The sequence below is a fragment of the Diabrotica virgifera genome, chromosome 3 (assembly GCF_917563875.1).
Source record: "Diabrotica virgifera virgifera chromosome 3, PGI_DIABVI_V3a".
NCBI classification, from domain to species: domain Eukaryota; kingdom Metazoa; phylum Arthropoda; class Insecta; order Coleoptera; family Chrysomelidae; genus Diabrotica; species Diabrotica virgifera.
In genome coordinates this window covers 121,911,989-121,930,707 of record NC_065445.1, presented here as the reverse complement: position 1 = coordinate 121,930,707, position 18,719 = coordinate 121,911,989, and the positions used below count along the sequence as shown (strand labels likewise).

Sequence of the window (18,719 nt, the reverse complement as noted above, 5' to 3'; positions counted from 1 at the left end):
CTCTGTTGGCAGACCTACTATGGCTTTGACTGTTTTCCTGTCTTTGCTTATTAGGTCTGCCGTAAATTTTGGCAAATGTTCTATAATGAACTGTTTCGCCTGTCTTTGTCCTGGTGAATTCCTCCACCATTCCAAAGATTTGTAAGCTACCCGCTTTCTTGTAACCGTTCTTGTTACTGCCTTTGCAACGTCGCAGAAGGGTTCCGGTCCAACGAATGGAATTAATGAGCCTTGTTTGGCCATTGCATTAGCTTTTTCATTGCCCTTATGACCCTCGCACCCCGGTACCCAGGCTACCGTAACCTTGCTACGGTCTCCTAGTTTATTTAAGGCACACACACAATCCCTTACTAGCTTAGAATTGAAATCTACAGAATCGAGTGCCTTAAGCGCTGCCTAACTATCTGTGAAGATGGGAACTGAATGGAACGTTCTTTCCTGCCTTTCTATTTCTTCCACGCAGTGATGGATTGACGTTATTTCCGCCTGGAAAACTGTGACATTCTTTGATGGACTTACCGGGAAATGTATTCGTTGATTTGTCCCTACTATGCCGGCTCCCACACCTTCCGATGTTTTTGAGTTATCAGTTTACCAGGTAGCATCACCTTGTATGTGTACACCTTCCTTCCAGTCTTCCCTGCCTGGTATATTAATTTTGAACTTATTATCAAAGTTATATCTCGTTGCTGTTGCATCGATTGGCTGTCCCATTATAATATTGGCCTTCCTCAATTAGCTTTAGCTTTCTGTTGTCAGCACCATGCACCTGGCTTATAAGTAGCTGACTATGCATTAATCTGTGCATCACTGATCTGGCTTCGCCCTGAACAAAGATCTGAAGTGATGGTAGATTCAGCAGGACTTCCAACGCTGCTGTAGGAGTTGTTTTTATGGCCCCCGTAATACACAGGCATGCTAGCCTTTGAATATTACCTATCAGTCTTATTGCTCCCACTTGCTGCGTCTTTGTCTACCACGTCACCGACCCATATCACAGGTCTAATAACCCTTGTGTATAACCATAGAGTCATTTTGGGGTTAAGCCCCCAATTCTAACCGTACATTCTTCTACATCTACCCAAGGACATAGTAGCTTTCTGTGTGGTTTTCAGGATGTGAGTATTCCATGTTTGCCTACGATCAAAATAAACCCCAAGGTATTTTGTTTCTTTGGCAAATGAAATCTCTTTTTCTCCCAGCACCGGTGGTTTTAAGCCTTGTAGTGCTGTCTTTTTGGTGAAGTTAACCATTTGTTTTTTCTGAGCATTGACTATCAGTCTCTCTTGTTTACACCAGTTGTCAACTATATTTAGGGCTGCTTGCATTCTCCCAGACACCACCTGGGCAAACCTGCCCCTGACAACGATGGCTATATCGTCAGCGTATCCTAGACAGTAAAAGTCTTCTGTGGACAGATTTTTGAGAAGATCATCTACCAAGGTTGCCCAAAGTAGAGGTGCCAGAACTCATCCTTGTGGTTAGCCTCCACCTACTCTTGCTTTGATGGTTGCTTTACCCAGAGTGGATATTACTATCCTATTCTCCTCGTCTACTCATAGCCCCTATCAAAAAGCTGGTAGTAACATTATTAAATGCCCCTTCAATATCTAAAAAAGCGGCCATTGCTACCTCTTTGTCCTCCATTGACTTTGAGATAAGCCTATTTAGATCATCCAACGCAGAGTCCGTAGATTTACCAGGTTGGTATGCATATTGACGATTGCTTAGAGGATTATCTTTTAGCACTTCGTCTCTGATGTATCTATCAAGAAGCCTTTCCAGCGTTTTTGATAGAAAAGAGGATAGGCTTATTGGTCTATATGACTTTGTTGTTAGGTTTGGTACTTTACCTATCTTAGACAAGTATATAACTTTAACCTTTTACCTCACATTTCCGGTATGACCCCCCATGCTAAACAGGCTTTAAGAAGCTTGCGTAGGTGTGGTATCAATACCTCTAATCCCATATGCAACAGTATCGGATATATACAATCTGTCCCTGGAGACTTATATGGCCGAAATGTATTTATAGCCTATCTATGTTTGATATATCTGTTTCATCTTGTGATTGCTGTGGCTATTTCCCAATCTATAGACCTTTGGTATATGTTGGTTTGCCTATCTGCATCATTCAGAATTGTGGAGCCCGGAAAGTTTGTGTTTATTTAAAGGATTGTAAGTAATAGACATTTTTTCCATAACATACATTTCGGAGAATCGTTACCAATTTCTATTGGTTAAATGCCAATTGGAAAAAGAAGAATACCTCAAGCTTCCTAAAATATAGGATTTAAGAAAAGAGCAAAATAAACAACCATTAACTTCTCCACAATAATAAACATAATATTCAGATACTTACCGACAATTCCTGGTACCAAGCAAACGCCATTGGTTAACATGGCTGCTTTAATTACATCAATTTCAGGAAAAACTATAAATACAAGAAGAGCGCTCCCGATGACTGGCAAAATTTCTGTTGTTGCCAAAATCAAAAAGTCCAGCTTAGTGGGATAATTCCAACTTTTGAAACTTATTATTCTGACCGATCTGATAAATGTTCCTAGTTCTGGTACCATATACGAAAATATTATTATCCAAATCCATACTGTTCTTTCTTCTTGTGGGTGGATCACAATATATTGTTGTCGTGTATCTAAAATTTAAAAATAATATAATTTTTTTACTAAAAATTAAATTTACTGTTTTACTTGGGAAATAAGCCACAATTTAAGCTGGAAAAAATTCATATTGACAATTCAGACATATTTTATACATTTTAAAGTAGAAGAGTTTAAAATGATATTGCCAATATTTACGAGATGCGATTATTTGAAGATATTTCATTCGATTTTACATGAAATCAACTTTAACGTAAGAATATCCGTCAGAAAAAAATCATACAGATAATCCCAAACCCTTTTTTCAGTGCGTCACAAATTGTCGAATTCTTTCTAAAGCATTTCAGTTGGAAGTGACAGAAAAAAACGTGCCTCTGTCTCTCTGTCATTATTATACATTGAACTTAGAAAATTATGTATTCTTTGACGGGCATTTGCATATTAAAACGACTTATAGTATTTATAGATGTATAATTGGTTGGCGATTACAATACTCTAAATAGACAAGCAATCAATGATGCAAATAAAGATAATTTGACACAAAAGTAATCGATGGTGACGGTATTTTCACAAAATCATATGGTAAAATGACAATTGTAATTTCTAGGTTAGTATTTTTAAGCGACTTAAATATAAATATTTTTTCTACGAGCGTGCAAAAATGAGATAAAAAGTTTCACTTTTCCGCACGCGTGTTACTTTTCCGCACGCGGTTTTTACTTTTCCGCACGTGTGTTAATTTGGATATGTTAATATGGCCTTAAAGTAATTATAATACATGCAATAAACTAATATTTAGATATTATTTACTAATTTATTTCAAATATATCTTATTGTGTTCCTGTTTTAATGAAATTAACGCGACAATTCGATGAAATAAAATTATTTTGACATAATATTCGAAAGTCCAATCGGTAGACAATAACAGTCGTTTTGAATCATCGTCATGGAAACCAAGATCGTCGTTATGTTAACTAATTATATTGAAAGTTTGGTTTTGACAACCTTGTCAAAGAATTAATTTGTGTATGTATTTTCATATTAATTAAATTAATTGATTAAGATTTGGTAATTTTTTAAAGACTCTTAGAAAAAATATTGTTCCTAACTCTTGCAGAAAGTCTCTTTTCCGCACTCGACTGCTTGCCGAAATCCCGCTTCGCGTCGTTCGGCAAACTGCAGTTGTTAGGAAAATAACTAGTATGTCATTAGTATATTCGGACATTGTATTCGCGGTGTGCAAGTACTTGGAAGGGGAAACGAGAAACGACCCTGCGCGAGTCGCGGAGAAATATTGCAACTATCTTAAATAATTCATATTGTCAATTGAAATTGTCATATTGACGTATATTTCATACCTTCTGTCAATGAAGCAGAAAAATTATATATTGCTCCACAATATTGATATGATATGCAATTATTATATAAAGGTAAATTTAATTAATTTTATTTTGCTTGCAGTACTGCATTTTAATAACTAATTTTATTTACTACATACAATTGTTGACGTTTTCATAACATAACTTGAATCTTATTTTTTCTTCTTATTATTTTTTTGGACTATGGCCTTGACAATTATCCAGTAACCAGGACTAATATAATTGGCCAATATAATTAAAAGTGCGAATTTTAGTATAGAGCGTAGAAATAGGGGTCGCTTTGCCGAACTTGCACGGTCCCAATAGTGAAAAATTTGATTTTATATTTTATTTATTTTTACATTAAAATATATTAGTTATTAATATTCTGGCAAGTATTTGTATAAATATTGATGTTTACCAGGGGCGGCTCGTGATAGTACAAGATGGTGAGGCACACTACACTTGAGGAATATTATTGTGGTTAGCTTCTCTTTAATGAGCGAAAGGTCAATTTTGTGACGTCATAACGTGAGGCCGTCTACAGAACATTGCTGTATTTATTTTAACCCTTGCAAATTATATTAAATAAATATTTTATTGGCAAAAATAGCAACGAAAGCTCGAATACCATTTTACGTGGCAGGCTGGTATTTAGAGAGAGACAAATTATTTTCTGGCCAAGTCTGTGATAGGTTCATACTCATAGTAGCAGTTTTTTAGCTAATAATAATTACTAATACCACATATCAAAACAGTATCCATCAGATATTTCGTCCTTCCTGGGTCTCATCAGCGTTGTACAGTAGTGTGCATCGAAAAAGGCGAAAATTTTTTTTTTGCGATGGAAAAGTAATACTTCACAAAAGTTGCCCAATCAACTGTTAAGTATTTTGGTAAAATTTTTTCGAAATTGGAAAATATCTTCTGCGCCCCCCCCCCCCCCCAAGACAATTAAAAATTTTGAAAAAATGTTAACAGACCAAAAAAATTTTTATTTCGAAACGAAAATGTAATAGCTCACAAAAGTTGCCTAACACACTATTTAGTAGTTTAGTAAAATTACGTTGAAATAAAAAAATATTTTCTGCCCCCCACGGCAACTAAAAATTAGAAAAAATACATTAATATGCAAATTTCTTTTGTAAGGGAAATGTAATAGCTTATAGAACTTGAATAAATAAATTCGGTTTAAATTGGAAAATATTTTCTGGCTTCACAAGGCTATTAAAAATTTAACTTAAGAAAAGTATACTAAAATATTCTTTTTATAACAAAATAGCCTAACTTATCCATCTCCCTGACGTCACCCAAGTTTTTTAATACTAAAATAAATATGTATAACGCAAAGTACAAAATTAGGTATATAAATATTACAAAAAAATATGGGAAAAGCATTATATTCGAAGATGTCTTCCGATTTAGCATAGTGAGGCATAGTTTTTCTGGAATCAATTCGAGTTTTTATAAATCCATCCCTCGAATACGCTCCACAAACTACTAGAGAAGCTTGTGTCACAAGCTTGACACATAGTTCTACACATTGTTTGTGGCAGTGATATTTCTCAATCTCAATGTTAAAAGGGTCTAAGTTAGGGTTCTTAATAAAATCTCGCAGATTGTCACTCGAAGATCTAGAGATATAGGTGTTTCTGTAAGGTGATATTCTTGTTAGTTAATTAACTCAAAGTAGTCGTTTGAATAAAAATTGTTATAGGAGAAAGTTTGAATACCCTCACGTTTTTTGATTTGGTCACTGGCACATTTCTTTTGATGTCCAAGGGGTAGATCATTTCAATGTCGCAGACATACAAACCACTGAAGCGGTTTTTTAAGATGTTCTTCTAACAGCCGCATTACATCACCCTTAACGCCAGTATTTACGACTGTTTCGTCACATGCAATAGCTGGATTCGATACTTTCTGATATACCAGACAGGAGATACCCATATCCGAAATATTTGCACTCTGGCTCATGCACAAGTGTTATGAGTTCTTCACGATCGATTGAAACTAAAACTTGGTACTGTTTTTTACTTGAGCTAAAGTTTTGTCTTTGCGTCGGTAACTTTCTTCTTTTACCGTTGTTCTCTGTGATTATATTTGTTTTTGTTTTCCCTATCAATCGAGCTTAGCACCATTTTTCTGGGACCTCTTTGATTTAATAGAAATTCGCGCTTATCCAGAGGCACTTTTTGAGATTTGCTACAAAGACAATTAGGTAATCAGAGTGTCACATTTGCATGCTGCAAGATCGAAACCTGTAGTTTTACTTTTGTTCTTAAAGCATTGAATTTTATTTTTGTAAAATTCACTGTTTTTCCTGTTCGTAAATGGTTTCATAAGTTTCATATATTTGTTATGATATGCTTTTAAAAGCTGAATAATTATTCTTGTATGTTAAATTATTGGAATTAAAGCCTTTTTCCATATTTCCTCCAATTTAATTGCAACCTGTTCGGCAATACTAGAAAATATTCTGGCTCTTTCTTGCTGAGTTTTTTATCCTCTTGCAACCACAAAACTTCACCGCTTGTTTGTATTTTTGTATTTCGGTAAAACATTTTCAGGTATATTTGGTGGTTGCCTAAAAATGGGGCGTCCACAGCACACCTTGATTTTATTCCCCATAGTCCTGGTTTATCTATTTTAAAAATCTTTAATTTACAAACAGCAATAATAACAAAGTAGGGGTTAATAATAACAAGTATTAATAATAACAAGTAATAATAACAAATGGGTTGGGGAGACTGAAAAAACAAATAAAACTTTAAATATCGTTTAAATTTGTAATTGACAACATTTTAAGTTTTCTTTAATTGATCTTAGATCGAGTTAGCACATATTTTATTCCAAATAATATAAATTGAAATTTCCATAAAAATCAGGTATTTAATAAAATTCAAGGTCGTTGGGGGAGCAGAACATTCGCTTAAAAATAAATTAAAAATACTAATATGCTGAAAAATAACACTAGCACTTTTTCACACTATTAGATATAACATTTCCAACTTTTATTTTTTCGATGTACCCTATTGTATGTTTTTTAATTTATAGAAAAAGTAATTTTTAATAATTAAATAATAATTATTAATTATAGTCAGAAAAAAATTAGATCGGACACCTCTTGCTTTTTTGCTTTTTATAATAAATTGTTAACATACTAAATTACAAATCCAATAATTTTTATCCATTAAACAGATCGGTGCAGTTCGACCCTATACGCTTATATATTATATCGTATTTTACACTACTGAGGCATGCTTCAGGCAGGATATTTGAAACAGCGTTCGAAATTGTTGTCAGAAGTGGAATTTTGTTGCTGCTCGGTCTAGTCCCTTTTGTAGATATAGAACCGAACCCATGAGAGGCTGGCCCAAGCATGCCTCTCCTGTAACCATTATTTGAGAAAGTGAAAATGAGATGCTGTGGACTACCAGGGCCGTACCTATTTTTATTCTTTATCATAAAAATAAAGTTATTTAACAAATTTCAAAAAGTTAAGTTATATTTAATGAATTGATGATGGGATAAAGAAATAACGTAAATAGTGGATTGATATACTGATGAGGCACTGCCTCACCTGCCTCATAGGACCAGCCGCCACTGATGTTTACATAAATATAAATATTCTGGCAACTGTCAGATTTAACTAAAATGTGATGTAATGATTTGCGTCATTCTTTAAATCCTATATGACGTCAAAATTAATGACGCACTTAAAAAAAGGGTTTTGGATCCACTGTAGCATCATACAGATTTTTAATTTTAAAAGATTTTCACGCGTTGATAATTTTGACTTCTGTTCCATTCGTTTGGAGGAATACAGTGAAGAGCTCTTCATTTCCTTGGAATTTTTGTTTCCCCTAACAACTTTTTGCAATAAAATTTTCATTAAAAATATATTTACAAACAAAACTTTACTAAATAAAAGTTTACTTACCCAAGTTTTCATTACAATATAACCTAGTAATATTTGGCTTTATTTGAGATGTCATAAATAGTAAACTTGCTTTTGACACTACGGCGCACCCTAAGACTATTAACATTGTAAATATAACTGTGAAAATTTTTAGATATTTTACAGATAAATCAATGTACTTAGATTCAATTGTGGATCCAGATATTGTCTCTCTAGGTACATTATTAAATAGATCCCATTGATATTTCGGTTGTGTTCTGAAAGAAATAATTTACCATTACATAAAAATGAGGGAAAAAATAAATAAAATTAAATAATATTGGTTTACAATTAGAGATAAGAAAACAAGCATAAACAAAAAAATTAAAATCTACAAAAGGACCATGATACCAATAGTTGTATATACTTCAGAGACACTTACATTAACAGCAAGAGAAGAAGAGCAACTGAAAGTTTTTGAAAGGAAGATTATGAAAAACATACTGGGACCAAACAGGGAAAACAAAGAGGATGCAAGACAATGGATAAACCACGAAATACAAGAATGGATGGGTGAAGAGAATATAGTTAGAGCAATAAAAGCACAGAAAATTAGATGTTATGGATACATAATGAGAAGAGAGAAGAGCAATCCGTTAAGAGTTTAAACATAATGGATACCACCAAGAAGAAGGTAAAAGAACCATACACTGGGGTGGAGACAGCAAGTGGAAGATATATGAAAATTAGAAAGAAATATAGGAAGGACAATCGAAGAAAGAGAAGAATGGAGAAAAGTAGTGGAAACAGCGGAGTCACACTAGAAACTGTAAAACCAAATCCAGAATGGGATGATCTCCCAAACCCACACAAAAAGGATCTTCAAGTGAAAATAATTTCAGCTTCCTTGGGAGTGTATAGCTTGTATATACAAACCCTTGGAACACACTTAAAAAAAGAAGATGAGGCCCATTACGGCCTCATCTTCTGGTCTTCAACACCTGTAACTTTTTCACATCTTCACCGTAATAGACATACTACTGAACACTAAAACTGAACACTAGTATCATGTCGGCAATGGTCTTCGAATTTCGAGGCAACTGGAACCCGTAATGGGCCTTATCTTCTGGAGTTTTATGGAAATTCGTTACAAAATCAGTGCAAACTCGTTATTCGATGTTTTTGGGGCTTGATAAATAGATTAAGAAACGAGGAAGTTAGTCGACGTAGCGGAGTGGAAGACATTATCGAACGTATTACAAGGCAAAAATACAGGGAAGGAAAGGCATATCCTTACTGAACAGCGTGCTGTTGGATAAAAATATTTCTAAGGAAAATAAAAAAACAATATATAACACTGTAATAAAAAGCATCACAACATATGAATGCGAAGTTTGGCCCCTAAAAGACAGAACAGAGGAAATGCTTAGAGCAACAGAAATGGACTTCTGGCGCCGTTCGGCGGGAATATCTAGACGTGACAGAGTAACAAACGAGAGAGTCCGAGAAATCATGGGGGCTACACATACTATTGTTGATGACATCAGGACGAAACAACTCAGCTGGTACGGACACGTAAGGAGAATGCCGGAGAATAGAATACCAAGACAAATCCTCGAATGGCAACCAAGAGGAAGGCGCAGACCGGGAAGGTCTACAAGAAGTTGGAGAGAAGGAGTTGATAGAGAAATCAGGGACAGATAACTTGAGGATGATCTATGGAATGACAGAACGAGATGGAGATTGGAAATAGGAAGACGTCGAAGAACGTTGTAAACCGATATTATATTTACAAGGCAAAAATGGAGATGGGTGGGACATGTTATAAGCATGAAGAGATGGATAAAAAGTTTGACTAAGACCGTGAGTCAGACCTGAGGATTGACTAGTCCAACCTAGGAGTGTCGGAACTTCGAGGTTTGACTATAACATAATAAGTAAAAGATTATATAAGTAATATGTAAAAGAAAATAGCAACAAAGTTTACTTTGTTGTTTACTTTGTGTTCATACTTACTGAGTATTCTCCACAAGGGGTTCGAGTTCGTCATCATATAATTCCCTCCTTCTCATGATTGCTTTGAGATTTCCTTAGGTAACAATCAAGTAAGCATGACCTATAATAACATTATTTTATTTTATGACAAAGCAGTTTATTATTTTTCATTATTTTTAGTTATTGTAAGTACTAATATTTACACATCCATTGGTAATGAAAAAGGTGTCGGATAATAAGGATATACATACAGGCCAGGGTAATAAGACAAAAATATACCCTGTTCGTGACACTTCAGCAGCCAAGGTACTGAAGCGTTTTTTTGACAGGTAATACCTATAGGAACAAATTATAACTATTTCCTGCGTAGGATCTGGCGGCCATTTTTATTTATATACAATTAACTGTCAAGAACTTTTTTTCAAATCAACGGAAAACAGTGAAACTTATGATTTTTTTAGTACAAATATCTTCGAGATTATGGAAAAAGCTTTAAAATTACGTATTACAAAGTTTGATATATTCATTTATTGTTAATATAATTGCGAAAAAAGGTCGGAATTGCAAAAAAAATATTTTCTCAATAACTGTTGTAAAGATTAGTGCACAGCTTTGAAATTTTTGTCGAATGAGGGTTCTTTGGTGCTTAATATGTGATAAAAATTTCAAATCGATTCATTCATTTGTTTAAATTTTATTCAAATTGTTTATCCCAGAGAGCATTTTTTTTGCCATAACATAAGTCAGAAAAAAATGACCTTAGAACCATTCCACAGGAGTCAAATGAAAGAGCATGAGCTACATTTTCAACATGGTTTAAAAAAGTGAATAAAGAATGCATTTATTAGTAATAAATAATTATGCAAGAGTATCGTCAATTTTTCTTTATAAACTTTTTTAATAACTTTTTTCCAAAAAAATGAACTTTTTTACCCTGTTTTAAGTGCACAACTACCAAGTAATGTTATCTATATCATAATTGATAAAAAATTGTAATAAATATATATAATTTCTTATATAACAAAATAAAAAGTTTATAAGGAAAGATTTACGATACTTTTGCATAATTATTTATTACTAATAAATGCATTTTTATTCACTTTTTTTAAACCAATTTGAAAATATAGCTCATGCTCTTTCATTTGACACCTGTGGAATGGTTCTAACCATTCTAACGTCATTTTCTTCTGACTTATGTTATTGCAAAAAAATGCTCTCTGGGATAAACAATTTGAATAAAATTTAAACAATTGAATGAATCGCCTTCAAATTTTTATCGCATATTAAGCACCAAAGAACCCTTATTTGACAAAAATTTCAAAGCTATACACTAATTTTTACAAAAGTTATTGCGAGAATATTTTTGTTTGCAATTCCGAACTTTTTTCACAATTATATTAACAATAAATGAATATATCAAACTTTATAATACGTCATTTTAAAGCTTTTTCCATAATCTCGAAGATATTTGTACTAAAAAAATCATAAGTTTCACTGTTTTTCGTTGATTTGAAGAAAAAAGGGAAAATGCCATTTTTTGACAGTTAATTGTATATAAATAAAAATGGCCGCCAGATCCTACGCAGGAAATAGTCGGAAATAGTTACAATTTGCTCTTATAAGTATTACCTGTCGAAAAAACGTTTCAGTACCCTGGCTGTTCAAGTGTCATGGAAAAAACCTTATTACCCTGGACTAAGAATTGTTTCGATTTAAAAGCTATTATTATTGGATATGCAGTAGGTAGGTATTATTTTTAAGGAAATTATTATATCTAACACATATGTAAAATATTAAAGTAAAGAATATTCTTTCAGTATATCACCAGTACCATGAGTTCATAGCTAAAAATATAATTTCAAATTATCTTACTTTATCTAAATGCATTATCTAAAAATCACAAAAAACAGGGATTTGTTTCTATAAGTTATTATAGTAAATCCAATTTTATCTTAAAAACATTCTAATCTTATCATCGCTAATATCAATTTTCTAATAAAGGATGAATCAGTTTAATCAATTTAAATAACAATTTCTAACAAAAGAGTTTTAATTCTACTTCCTTTCATATAGGACATTGTAAATAATAATCCATGTATAATAAATATGTTTTAAGATTTTAGATTTTATGATTTTAGTTATTTTTAGGTTAGAGCTTATTTTATTTTTGAAGAATAATAGGAAAATACCAAGCTGGTTTCAGAAGTGGTAAATCCACAATTCATCAAATTGCAATCTACCCTTCTGTGGCTCAGTGGTAAAAGCGCCTACCTTTGGATCGAAAGGTCCGAATGGTCGTGAGTTCGAATCTCACCAGGGTCAGAAATTTGTCGTTTATTATAAATTACCAAATGAAAATAGTTTCTGTCCTTGTGGGATCGGTACTCACCGGAGGGACCGCATACGTTCGGATACAATTAGCGTCTCTTTGCAAAGACAATGACGTCGACTTAGCAAAGTAACAAAACACTTACTCAACACACACACGACACATGACACTAGGCACCTAACTGCAAAAATTCACCGTACCTACCATGCCAATGGCCGCCATTAGTTGTCGAGGCATTAGCTAAATAAAAAAAATTGCAATCTGAGACAAATTTTAGAATAAACACTGGAATATGGCATATATACTCATCACCATACTTATAGACTAAAAGGCAGCCGTCTGTTCCTGGCGCTTTGTTGTTTTTTAGTTTCTTTATTATTTGAACCACTTCTTCATTACCCGGGGATTTTCAATTTACTGCTCCTCCGTATAATATATTTTCTCGTTTTTATCATTTTCATTGTCTGCATTCAGGTTTTCTTCCTAGTATTCCTAAGTATTCCATCTTATTTCTTTTATTTTTTTATAGAATTCTCGGCTTTCGTGTCTGTTCTCATGCTCTAGGATTTCTTGTACTTGTTCTTTCAAAACCTCTCTTTTATTTTCTTCTGCTGTTCTAGTCGCTTTTATTATATCTTCTTTATAAATTTCTCTGCTATATATTGTGTTCCTTGAAAGTTGGTTAGGCCTAGCTTGCCTTTTTTCATCTACTGCAGTTATGCAATCATCATCATACCATTTCGCATTCCTTTGTCTTTTGGCTTTTCCGACACTTTCCTCTGCAGATACCGTTAATATTGTTTTTAATAATTGTCTCCATTCCTCTTCGGTAGTATCTTCCTCTCTAATTCCGTTAAGTTTTATTTGGAGAGTATTTTGATATTCTTGTCTCTCTGTTGGACTTTTGAATCTACATAGGTCGTATAATATTGCATACCTAATACTGCAGCCGCGTAATAAAATACTGTATGATTTAACACTAATTTTAAAGTTAAATTACAACAAAATAAGGTCTTACTGCCTATCAGCTAGGAACTGAAAAAAAATATAAATCTTGTTGTTTATAAAAATTGTCAAAATAATGCACACAAATTAATCATTGTAATTACACCAGAGTTTCTCTCTAATATTAAATATCCTATAATCATAATAGGCCTGGATCCTGCGTACTAAAAAAAGTTTATTAATAGCAAGCTGAAAATTTCTTAACAGCTTAACGGTGTCTAGTCGGACACTATTTGATGTACGGGAACACTGGAAAAGGGAAAGCTTTAATTGCGGAACAGGTTACATGTTTCGAACGTCAGACTACGAAAACGTCCCATGTATTTTGTCGGACAGAACTTCCAATTGATTTCTTACCCTTTAATTAAACTCTCATGCCAAAAACAGACTGCTATTTACCACCAACATAATTCCTGTCCTTTGACATGTTCTACGTGTCGGGCTTATTAAAATGCCCAACATATTTGGACAAACATTTTTCTTATATTATATAAAGTTGGCTACTGAATAAACTTAAAAACAAGCTGCTAGTTTTCACAATCATATACTTGTCAGGATGACACATTCCACAATTAGAATCACGTTCCACAATTAAAACTTCCCCCGTTCCAGTAATAATAATATCGTATGGAATTTTTGCCGGGGAGATCCTTTCGGATTGTTCCGGCGCCATTTACATCTTTAACCCTGTTTCAAGTAACTAGTGTCGATGTACACTAGCTCAGGAGGACCGACGGCTTAACGTGCTCTCCGAGGCACGGTGAGACGGCTCGTATCATTTTTAGAAATAAAAAATTGTTTGTCTTTGGCAGGGCTCGAACCCACGTGCACTGGTGTATGAGGCCAGCGATTTTGCCGTTACGCTACGGCCGCTCACACCGTTCCAGTGTTCCCATACATCAAAGTATGACCGACTAGTCACCGTTAAGCTATTAACAAATTTTCAGCTTGCTATTAAATAAACTGTTTATAGTACGCGGGATCCAGGCCTATTAGGTCTGGATCCCGCTTATGAAAACAAAGTTGATTAATAGCAAGCTGAAAATTTGTTAATAGCTTAAGAGTGTTTAGTCGGACAAACTTTGATATAAGGGAACACTGGAACAGGGGAAGTTTTAATTGTGGAACAGGTTAAAAATTTGGAACGGTCAGACCACGAAAACGTCACATGTATTTTGTCCGACAAAACTTCCAATTGATTTGTTACCCTTTCATTAAACTCTCATGCAAAAATCAGACTGCTATTTATCACCTGTCATACTTCCTGTCATTTCACATTTTCTACGTGTTCCACTCATTATAATGCCCATTTGGTAATAAATAGCAGCCTGATTTTTGCATGAGAGTTTAATGAAAGGGTAACAAATCAATTGGAGGTTCTGTCAGACAAAATACATGTGACGTTTTCGTGGTCTGACCGTTCCAAATTTTTAACCTGTTCCACAATTAAAACTTCCCTTGTTCCAGTGTTCCCATATATCAAAGTTTGTCCGACTAGACGCCCCTAAGCTATTAACAATTTTTCAGCTTGCTATTAATCAACTTTTTTTCATACGCGGGATCCAGACCTATATGAGTTTTTTAAAATTTATAAAGCAAACCGACCGATAAATAAATCTGCTTTGCAGAATAATTGGTGTAAAGAAGCTGGGGATAGGTTCTCATCCAGGAATAAACCAGGCTAGAATCTTTCGGCATATTGCACTATTCACAAACAGAAGTACTGTTACACAAAAACTAAACATTCACGATTTACGCGATCTGATTTAAATCATATTTTTTTAAATTTCCGTTAAAGAATCGTAAAACGATGTCGATGTTTAGAGGTGTAAATATTCTCTTAACAATAGGGTATTTAACATCTTACAATCATTTTATGACGGCGTACTATACGCACTTTGTGGGTAAAGATCGGGTGTTTTCTAAAAAAAACCGAAAAGGTAGTGAATGAGCCGACTTCAGGTAGTTCTCGAAAATATATGACAGCATGTGCGGGGGAATATTTTGTGTCGAATTAAAAAATAGACACATAATATGCACGTTCCTTTAAAAATATGCAAAATTTGGTAAAGTTCTCAAATATGCGAAATATGTTCCATCAGTTGACATATATCGATGGCGTAGAGTGAAACCCTCGTATCTCAATTTTTAGATAAAAAAAATTATTATGTTATTCCAATGAATACCTCGTAAGCTATTGGTGCAATAAAGATGGTTGCTCTATCTTAAGAGCGGTGACATCTAGTGACGTGAATGTAAACCACGTAGCCATCTTGTAAAATTTAAATAAAACGAAAACCTTGTATGTAACGACGTGATAATTGTTTTGTGAAAATCTTTGAACATCGGTTTCGTTTATATAATGTAAGTTTTTTGTTTATCTAATTAAAAACTAGTAAATGCATGACACTTGTTTCATAATTTTATATCATTTAGTCTCTTGATAAAATGGTTTTGGTATCAAAAATGTTTTTTGTTAAACTCTCTGAAAACCACGTATGAACCTCTTATTCCATAATGAATGTTACATCCCACGAATGTTTAGTGTTTGACATACGAGTATTTCATGCATCGTATTCGACGATGTTCCGTATTATAATACAACGTTACATTATTTAATTTCAGGTCATCTAGAGGAAAATCTATAGTGCAGCTAGCTTTAGCACAAAATGAATCGTCAGAAGATGTACATAGTGAAACAGACAATATCGTACCCTCTACGTCTACAGGTGTTTGTAGGGCTTCCCCAATGGAGTTGTTGGAAGATAACGGTGACTCTGATGTTGATCCACTATTCAACCCAGAAGAGGAGACAGAATCGGAGTCTGAACCTGATGAAGAAAGACAAAATTTATCAAATGAAGCACCTTTACCAATAATAATTAATACACAGACAAAACGAGCAAAACGAGGACGAGCAAGTAAAGACAACTGGACTTCGGAGAAACAAAGATTACAAAGAAATAAGGGAGAAGAATATTTTTGTAGACGAAAAACAGAACAAGGAAAAATTGTTTTTGATGTACCTAGGGCATCAAGACAACTGAAACCTCGATGTAACCACACAATTTCTGCATTCTTTAAGTGCAGTTCTGTAAGTGATAATTTAAGGCAGAATATTTTTACTACTTACTGGAATATGAGTCCTCCGGAAAAAAAGTGTTTTATAAAAGCATTAGTTTTGAAGAAGGAAGTTAAACAAAGGCGAACAGATAATCCAAATTCTCGTAGAGGCAGTTCCTTTCAGTACCATTTAAAAGATGTACCGTACATGCGTGGGTCGGTATTAAAGATAAAATTAACACAACAAGAAATCCTGTCATAAAAACTAACGAGAAAACCAATAGACAAAAGGTTTATGATTTTCTTGATAGTTTACCAAAACTGGAAGCATATTACTGTAGAAAAGATACCGCCAAATTATATTTAGAACCTATGTGGCAGTCAAAATATAAATTGTATACAGAATACTTAAAATTCATTGGTGTAAATAATGAACAACAGCATTCAGTATCTAAACTTGTATTCTGGCAAATTTTTGATGAAATGAATTTATCTTTATTCCGACCAAAAAAAGACCAGTGCGATATCTGCTGTGGCTACAGAACAAAAAATATTACTGAGATTTTTTATAATAGGCATATTGAGCGTAAAGATGAGGCGAGGAAGGAGAAAGACAAGGACAAGGAAAATCAAGATCCATCTGTAGTGGTGTTTACGATTGATCTACAAGCCGTACTACTTTGCCCTTTTTTAAAAGCTTCGGCACTGTATTACAAAACGAAACTTCTTGTACACAACCTAACTATTTATAATCTAGGAAATCATGACGGATTTTGCTTTTTGTGGGACGAGACACACGGAGGCCTTAATGCTGACGAATTTTGCAGTATTTTGTATGATTTCATTATCCATAATATTGACAGAACTGTAGTAAAAGAGGTAATTTTCTTCAGCGATGTTGCACATACCAAAACCGCAATGCAATTTTATCTAATGGATTGCTTCTGGCGTCAGTAGAAACAGGATTAATTATTACTCAAAAGTTTTTAGAAAAGGGTCACACCCAAATGGAGTCTGACTCGATGCACTCCACGATTGAACGACATCTAAGAAATAGGGAGATCTATTCACCAGCAGGATACGTAGAAGAGTGCAAGACAGCTCGTACGCATCCTAGACCATACCAAGTAAAGTATGTACTTGGAATACGACTTTTTCTTAAAATTTAAAGATGTCCCTTATGTAAACTTAATACGTCCTGGTAACCCTGTTGGAGATCCTGTTGTAGTGGATTTGTGTGCAATACAATACCATCCTGAAGGTACGATGCAAGTGAAGAAAAAATTCTCAGATCCTTACGAGAATTTACCCAGGCGCATTAAAAAACCGGAAGCCTCTGACAACTTTATGCAATTATACACCAAAAGAAATTCTATTAAAATACAGAAATTTAATCATCTTCAAAAATTAAAGATGGTCATTCCAAAAGATATTCATTCATTTTATGATGAGCTACCACACTAACAATAAACTTTTTCGTAATTTTGTATGATTTAAGAATTTATTATTTGTTTGTTTTATCCTAAAAGATAATAGGTCTGGATCCCGCGTATGAAAAAAAAGTTGATTAATAGCAAGCTGAAAATTTGTTAATAGCTTAAGGGTGTCTAGTCGAATAAACTTTGATATATGGGAACACTGAAACAGGGGTAGTTTTAATTGTGGAACAGGTTAAAAATTTGGAACGGTCACAGCACGAAAACAGCACATTTATTTTGTCCGACAGAACAGACTTAAACTCTCCGAACAGAGATTAAACTCTCATGAAAAAATCAGACTGCTATTTATTACCTGTCATAATTCCTGTCATTTGACATATTCTACATGTTCCACTCATTAAAACGCCCATTTGGTGATAAATAGCAGTCTGATTTTTGCATGAGAGTTTAATCTCTGTTCGAAGAGTTTAAGTCTGTTCTGTCGGACAAAATAAATGTGCCGTTTTCGTGCTGTGACCGTTCCAAATTTTTAACCTGTTCCACAATTAAAACTACCCCTGTTCCAGTGTTCACACATATCAAAGTTTATTCGACTAGACACCCTTAAGCTATTAACAAATTTTCAGCTTGCTATTAATCAACTTTTTTTTCATACGCGGGATCCAGACCTATAATCAGTTTTAGTTTTAATGCATTGTGAAATTATTTTTTTAAAAACTGTTAATAAAAGTATACGCTTAATACCGTATTGCTTATTTTATAGTGCATGAAAAATACTCGTATAAATACTAACTCACGTTGCGTGAAAATCACGTAAGTCGCGTAGTAATGATTTTTAAAAAATGTGTAACCTTAAAAAGTATTGCCCTTTAAACATACTATCCAATAACCGTATTGCTTATTTTATAGTGCATGAAAAATACTCGTATAAATACTAACTCACGTTGCGTGAAAATCACGTAAGTCACGTAGTAACGATTTTTAAAAAAATGTGTAACCTAAAAAAGT

At 33.8% G+C, this 18,719-nt stretch overlaps 1 protein-coding gene across 2 annotated transcripts in view; it reads right to left on the bottom strand.

Moving 5' to 3' along the window:
* Positions 1-18,719, bottom strand: part of LOC114334348 (chitin synthase chs-2) — a 167,101-nt gene that overhangs the window by 147,971 nt on the left and 411 nt on the right. Inside the window, exons 1-4 of one of the 2 annotated variants that reach the window (XM_050646886.1) lie at positions 15,924-16,035; positions 9,897-9,996; positions 7,923-8,158; positions 2,363-2,656 (exon numbers count right to left, since the gene is read on the bottom strand). In XM_050646886.1, the coding sequence (XP_050502843.1) occupies positions 2,363-2,656; positions 7,923-8,158; positions 9,897-9,952 (586 nt within the window). In that variant the 5' untranslated portion in view covers positions 9,953-9,996; positions 15,924-16,035. Of the gene's footprint in view, positions 1-2,362; positions 2,657-7,922; positions 8,159-9,896; positions 9,997-15,923; positions 16,036-18,719 lie in introns of those variants that run through there. The other variant, XM_050646885.1, reaches the window with a different exon arrangement.